The sequence below is a fragment of the Pseudochaenichthys georgianus genome, unplaced genomic scaffold (genome assembly GCF_902827115.2).
Source record: "Pseudochaenichthys georgianus unplaced genomic scaffold, fPseGeo1.2 scaffold_767_arrow_ctg1, whole genome shotgun sequence".
Taxonomy (NCBI): domain Eukaryota; kingdom Metazoa; phylum Chordata; class Actinopteri; order Perciformes; family Channichthyidae; genus Pseudochaenichthys; species Pseudochaenichthys georgianus.
Genome location: NW_027263316.1, coordinates 4,823 through 12,500, shown reverse-complemented (window position 1 = coordinate 12,500; position 7,678 = coordinate 4,823). Strand labels below are relative to the sequence as shown.

Genomic DNA, 7,678 nt, shown 5'->3' with positions numbered 1-7,678 from the left:
GTGTCAGTGACCGGGGATATAAACTCTGAGATATTAGTCAATAAATATGAGAGTACACGATAAGTGAAGAACGCTGAGGAGGAGTCTTTATGGCTTTTAGCGGCCGCTCGGCCAAACGTCTGCAGGCAGGAGTCACTTTGAGACGGGATCAAACAGACGGAGTGGGATCACCGGGAACGAGAGGGTTCAACAGATCTGTGAGCAGGTGTTAATCAACCATGACATCGCTATTTCATTCCAGGGTTTTAGGAATAGGAAGGAGAAAAGTGCGAAATCTCGTAAAAAAGTAAAAATGACTCTGAACTATAGTGGAGTAGAAGTACACAGTAGCAACACATTTAAATAAGTAAAGTAGAAGTACCTCAAAATGATAGTTAAGTACTTGAGTAAATGTACTTTACATCACTGATTGACTACGGTGCAAACTGCACAGAGACTGGTTTGAAGGAGGAAGATGAGTTCCCTAAAATAATATGCAGTGTAAATAAAAATGTAAATCGTGATCCGGCGGTCTGAGTTATGGCTGCGTTGAGGACACGCGAGGAGCCGGAGACCCTGAGAGTTTTAAAACATGCAGCTGAAGGCATAAATAACAATACAATAAAATAAAGTAGCTGCATGTAATCCGAAGTACAGGATTGTCTTCTTTTGCACACATGAAAACATCTGAGAGGAGTTCAGGGTCGTGAGTGATGGCGGGGATTATTTCTTCATCTTTTATTTGTTAATTTATTTTCCCCATGTGGAGCGTATAGAAGGATCAGCATGAACATTTGACAACCGTTGCATTTCTGATTACCCATGAGCCTTTGCTGCATCTGTCCGTCACAGAGTCTAGGACCAGGATAAAGAGCGTCAGCAGAGATAAAACTATGTCTGTGTTTGTGGAGGAATTCACAAGTAGTTTTTTGTAGTTTCTGATTAAGCGACATATCAAATTACAACCAGCGTTTCCATCGCTTCTTTCTTAAGGTTTTTAGACTAACTCCAAAGGGATAAGGTTCGGGGGAAAACCTTCTGATTTCAGTAAATAGCTCTTAAAAAATATCTGGCTAATGTACCCGCAGGATTCTTCAAGGTTGAATGTACTTATTGTGAGTCGATTGGGATTAACAGTTACAGCATTAGTTACTCTTTAGTTGAAGGTTTTTCTCACTGTCTGGGACGTAACGAGGTTAATGGAAAAACCTTAATGCCAAAAAAATAACCTTCTGATTTCAATATGCACTTATAAAGGATTTGGTCTATTTGAATGTATCTACAGGATTCATGGTTGATTGCACTTGTCTTAAATAGCTTTGCTTAAAAGCGTAAGCTAAATGAAACGTAATGTGATATTTATTGCCGCACAACATCTGAAAACCAATCCAATGATCCCACTTTGTCCTTTTTGAGAAAGAAGTACGAGGTTTATAGGCAGAGGAAGAAAGAGAAGTAAAAAGTAAAAGTGCCCGTCCATCTTTAAAAACCTAATTTCCCAGAATACTCTGTCTGCCAGCTCATAGTGAACCCGGACATGTTGAGTACCCCAATGTTTTATGATAGAAATGTATATTAGGGTCCCCCAGCACATGACAGATTTAATCCATTTCTGACATTTTCAGGATAAAAAATGTCAGTTTAAACCAGAAAGGTGGCCATATTTGTACTCTCTGTCGTCTGATTTTGATTTAGAAGTTTTAGGGGATTCTGGATGATTTGGATCGGACAGATAGCTTTTGATTAATGCAACCTATGCTAAATGTGCACATTTCCCAACAAGTTAGCATCCTGCAGTTTCTATGTTCTGGGGACCCTACTATACATTTCTAACATAAAACTCTGGGGTACTCAAAATGTCCGGGTTTCACAGTAGGACTCTATGAGCTGCAATATCAGCACGGTGCAAACTTCTGTGTCTCCGGCTTCTTCATCCTGTTAGCCGAGGACTGGATTTTCACCGTGTAGGAAATAATAATAATAATAATAACTTAAATTGATATGGCGTCTTTCAGGGGACCCAAGGTCACTTTACAGAACAACAGGAGTAAAACAACAATCAGACAAAAAGTCAAAACAAATAAACTAGTCTAACTTATAAGACTTTGGGGTACATAAACATCACAATAGGACTCTATGAGATGCATATTCCCCCTCCGTCCATCATCAGTACGGTGCAAACTTCTGTCTCTCCGGCTTCTTCATCCCGTTGGCCGAGGACTGGATTTTAGCCGTGTAGGAGGCCAGCGCCGCCTGAAGTTGACCCGCCGTCTGCTGCATGGACCCCGGCATCATGGAGCCCGGCATCATGGGGCCTGGAGAGCTGGAGAGCGCCAGGTAAGGGAAGGATTTCATTCCCAGGAGGCTGGAGAGGGGGAGGGCGTAAGGGGCGCCCAGCATTTGAGCATGGGGCAACGAGGAGGAAGAGGAGGAGGAGGAAGAGGAGGAAGGCTGGGTGAAGCTCATGGTCAGGTCAACGGGTGACGGCATGGAGGAGGACTGGGCGGTGGATTTGGCTGTCTCTAAACTGGAGGAGGGAGGGAGGGAGGGAGGAAGGAAGGGAGGAGGTGGAGGGAAGGAGGGTGGAGGAGGAGAGGAGGAAGAGGAGAGAGGAGGAAGGAAATAGGAGAGAGAGCATAGAGGAGGAGGAGGAAGGAAAGAGGAGAGAGAGCAGAGAGGAGGAGGAAGGAAAGAGGAGAGAGAGGAAGGGGGGAGGAGGTGGAGGGAAGGGAAGGAATGGAGGTGGAGGAGGAGACGGGGAAGGGAGTTTTGGATGGAGAAGGGTTAGAGGGTTAAATAAAAGACATGTTAAAAAAAATTGTAAAAACAAAACAAAAAGGATACTTTGGAGAGTAAAAAATGAAATAAAGGAAGTTTGAGAAAATCATAAGACAGGTGTGTTTTGCTGGAGGTTGCAACAGATTACTGTAGGGGGTTTCGCTGTACGGATGGGGGGTGTGCTGTATAAGTTGGGATGATGGCTTGGGAGGGGGCTTTGGGAGGAGGGGACAAAACCATTATAGATATATATTAGGATGGACGCTTGGTCAGAGGACAAAAAAAAAGGAAATAGAAGCAGGAAAAAGACAAGGTATTAATTAGAGAGCAGAAATATCAATTCAAAGGCGCCATGTTGTTGAAAACCACAATATTCAGGAAAGGTCCGATTGGCAGACCAATTATCTCAACGAAAATTGGGCCATCGTAACTATGGGCCATCTTAACAAAGGGCCATTGTAACAATGGGCCATCGTAACATGATCGTAACTGTGGGCCAACGTTATTATGGTCCATCGTGACATGGTCCATCATAACTATAGTCCATCCTAACAATGGGCCATCGTAAATGTGGGCCATCTTAACTATGGGACATCGTTACAACGGCCCATCGTAACTATGGGCCATCGTACCATGGGCCATCGTAACTATGGTCCATCTTACCATTGGCCATCGTAACTATGGGCCATCGTACCATTGGCCATCGTAACTATGGGCCATCATACCATGGGCCATCGTACCATTGGCCATCGTAACTATAGGCCATCATACCATGGGCCATCGTATCTATGGGCCATCGTACCATGGGCCATCGTAACTATGGGCCATGATAACTGTGGGCCATTGTACCATGGGCCATCGTAACTATGGGCCATCGTACCATTGGCCATCGTAACTATGGGCCATCGTACCATTGGCCATCGTAACTATGGGCCATCCTACCATGGACCATCGTAACTATGGGCCATGATAACTGTGGGCCATTGTACCATGGGCCATCGTAACTATGGGCCATCATACCATTGGCCATCGTAACTATGGGCCATCGTACCATGGGCCATCGTAAATATGGGCCATGATAACTGTGGGCCATCATACCATGGGCCATCGTTACAACGGCCAATCGTAACATGGGCCATCGTAACATGGGCCATCGTAACAATGGGTCATCGTAACATGGGCCATCGTAACATGGGCCATCGTAACTATGGTCCATCTTAACTATGATCCAATATAACATGGGCCATCATAACGTGGTCCATTGTAACATGGGCCATCGTAACATGGGCCATCGAAACATGGGCCATCGAAACATGGGCCATCGTAACATGGGTCATCGTAACAATGGGTCATCGTAACAACGGGCCATCGTAACAACGGGTCATCGTAACAACGGGTCATCGTAACAACGGGTCATCGTAACATAGGCCATCGTAACAACGGGTCATCGTAACATGGGCCACCGTAACAACGGGTCATCGTAACAACGGGCCATCGTAACAGCGGGCCATTGTAACATGGGCGATTGTAGATATTGGTCATCGTAACTGTGGGCTATCGTACAATGGGCCATTAAAACACAGGCAATAAGAAACCAAGTTAGCATCTATTTATGTAACATGACCTGTTCATTATACTGGGTTTTTTATATTCTGAACATAATAGATAGAAATAGTAATTACCAACAGCTCTGATGAGTCTTAACCGGAGGCCCCTGGTCGTTGTTGAATGCTAACGAACACTCTTTTGGTTTGTTCTTGTTCTTGTATATTTTAGCTTCTGATATAATATGTGTTTAGCACTACTGTGCCCTAGTATTTAAATCTCCAAATCTAAAGAAACACTAAGGATCTTATGGGTACCAACTTAAATATTTCTGTTTTGTGTCCAAGTGAAAGTGAGGCTGTAGTTCCTTTTCTTTCTCTTTTTGTGTCTCACATGCTCCCTTAATGCACACAAATACAGAGTCTTCTTGACATCAGAGCTGTCCTCATGAAGCAAACACCGATCTCCTCAAGAGAGCGAGACGTAGAACTAGTATTGCATTTGTACCTCTTGCACCTTGTACAGTTATATAAATAAATCGATGTGGACAAGAGAAGTCTCTGTGGTAGGACTGAGACATCTGAAGCATGACAAAGAGCAAAGCCACACACCTTTTCTAAATCCCCAGAGAGAGGATAGAATAATGTTTGGCAGGAAGTCTCATCTGTGTGGTGACTGACTGGGAAAACAAATGTAATGGAAACGAGAGGATCCGTGTCTCACCTCCTCTGACCTGACATTTCAGTATGAATGAGATTGACCCATCTGCAGTGTGTGTACGTGTGTGTGTGTCTATTGTCCCTGCTGTCAGTGGCAGTGGGAGTTTTGAGTGAAATATCAATTTCATCCAGAATCTAATCAGGAATTTGCATATTCATGAAGGTGCTTTGTATGAGTCTCTCATATTTGGGATCTGATTAGAAAACTGCACCACGGAGAGATTAACTTCTGCAGCGCTTAATTTCTCTTTATCATGTAAATAGTTGTCATGTTACGCATCCTGAAGATGTACTATGTTTGAAGCGTGCACTGCGGAGAAAAGTGTGATGCTTTTCCACTTGATCTACAATAAAATGAAAAGTGAGATTTGTTAAGGAGAGATTCTCCTACTGTGTGAAAACAGCCTATTGTGCTGGCACGTCATACCTGTTCATACAATAATTAAATGTATATCATCGGGCCATAGTCACAAGGCACCTTCATAGCAATAAGCCATTTTAACAACGGGGCCATCGTAAAAATACTGACTCACTTCCAGGTTTATTGGGACACATAATGCCGACTAATTTCTGAGCCTTATTTCCGGGTTTAATGCTGACTCTTTTACTGGGTTTTAGAACTCATACTTATTTTTCATTTACGGGTTTTAAGACTCATAATGCTGACTCACACCTGAGCTTTAGGACTTATAATGAATTACCAGGTTTAATACTGTCTCTTTTACCCTGTGGTAGGACTCATGATGCCAACTCATTAGGACTCAGAATTTCAAACTCAATTAAAGTTTTAATGCTGACTCTTTTACTATTTTTTAAGACTAATGATAATGATACATTTCTGGGTTTTAGGTCTTGTAATGCTGACTTATGTCTAGGTTTACTGCTGACACTTTGACCGGGTTTGAGGACTCATCTCTTTAGGTCTTTAAATTAACATTAGCCGTTGTTGTTGTTGTTGTTGTTGTTGTTGTTGTTTACACACACTTCCCTTCAGTGGGGATACTCACCAGGAAGTGATCAGGTACTGGGCCAGGTTGATGGCGATGGCCGTGCCGGTGATGGTGACGTGACGCTCGCTGCTGCCGTCGATCTGACTGCCGATTTTGATCTGAGCGCCCGACACCTGCCGGATCTCGTTAATCTTAGAGCCCTGACGACCGATGATTGAGCCAATCAGCTGCGAGGAGGAAGACACAGAGAGGATAAGGATTTCAATTAAGATTTTTTACTTGAAACAAAGCATTTTAAGACCTTTTTTCTGGCTAACTACGTAAAACACATTCAGAAAACCATTGACCAGGGGATAGGAAGTGATAAAATGTTGACTCATAATGCTGAAATAATTCTGAATTGTGGGACTTCTGATTCCCACTTGTTTCCAGGTTTAATGCTGACTCTTTTACCAGGTGTTAGGACTCATAGCGAGGGTTTAGGGACCCAAAAAGCTGATTCATTTTGAGGTTTTGAAACTCATAATGCTGACTCATTCCCAAATCTAAGGACTTAAAATGTTGACTCCTTTCAAGGTTTTAGGAGGAGGGGAAGACGGTGAGGATCATGATTTCAATAAAGGACTTTTGCTCGTAACGAAGTATTTTAAAATCAACTACTTTTACTCCAGGAGAGGATCTGGGTACATCTTTCACCTTTGCCACTTATACAAAGTTTATTTTCCCTCCCCTCCATCCGTCTCCCTATAACCTGTCAGTGTGTCTCTCAGTAAACGGATCACCAACAGGTGTGAATCTGAGTTTTCTTTGTGCTAATCTGGTCCTGCAGCAGAGTCTCTTTAACAATAGACCCGCTGTCGGAGCAGACCGTAAATATGTCTCGTTAGATTTTCTTAAAAAGGCAAACAGCTGTTGGCAGGCCGTCTCAGTGTCAAGGTGCATTCCCCTCCAGTGAAGATGTACATTGTGTATTTATTATGTTAGTTCTCTTTTAGAAACAAGGAGATGTATAGGATGTTAAATACTGCTACGTTTTTTCTTTACAAGGTTTAGTGGACATTTATTTTATTTCCACATAGAAACATTCAGGCAACCACTAAAATATGGAAAAATAAGGACGATTTAATAGTAATAATAATACAAATGTAATAAATGAATATAATTAATAATATTTAACAGTAACAATAATAATAACAGATTGTTTGGAAAAGAAAAAAAGAAATGTCACATTTTGAGGAAATGTGTTGACATGATTAATCAAACAATATCTTCCACTGCCCTCATTGGTTTCAGGTTACAACGATAACCCTGAGTGAGGTCAAAGGTCAGGGTGATGTCTATTACAAGGGGCAGGTGGGGAATCAGTCAGACAGACACAAACAAACACACACACACTGAGTGAAGGACACAGTGACATGTCGACAGCAGGAGCTCCACCTCCAGATTTACAGCCGTTCTACTATTTTAAATTATTTTCAGCTACGTTCAAATGAACAACATACAGTGGGTTTTTTGCCCTCATTCCCCAAAAAAAGACTATATTCTTACCATGCTGTTTACATTGCTAATTAAATTAATGAATGCTATGCTAACTGAGGGTACAGGACCTTCAGATCCACAGGTCTATTGACTATAGAATCATCCAGACAGAGGTGAGACACCTAATGCTAAGCTAACTGAGTGCTAACAAAATGTCACCATAATGAA

At 42.4% G+C, this 7,678-nt stretch overlaps 1 protein-coding gene across 1 annotated transcript in view; it reads right to left on the bottom strand.

Annotated features, from left to right (window-relative positions):
- Positions 1-6,198, bottom strand: part of LOC117444252 (poly(rC)-binding protein 4-like) — a gene marked incomplete at its 5' end in the record, with an annotated part of 8,181 nt that extends 1,983 nt beyond the window's left edge. The window contains 2 exons of the mRNA XM_034079913.2: positions 1-2,506; positions 6,029-6,198. The exon at positions 1-2,506 is cut by the window's left edge and continues 1,983 nt beyond it. Coding sequence (XP_033935804.1) covers positions 2,146-2,506; positions 6,029-6,198 — 531 coding nt within the window. The remainder of the gene's footprint in view (positions 2,507-6,028) is intronic.
- Positions 6,199-7,678: the final 1,480 nt, after the last annotated feature.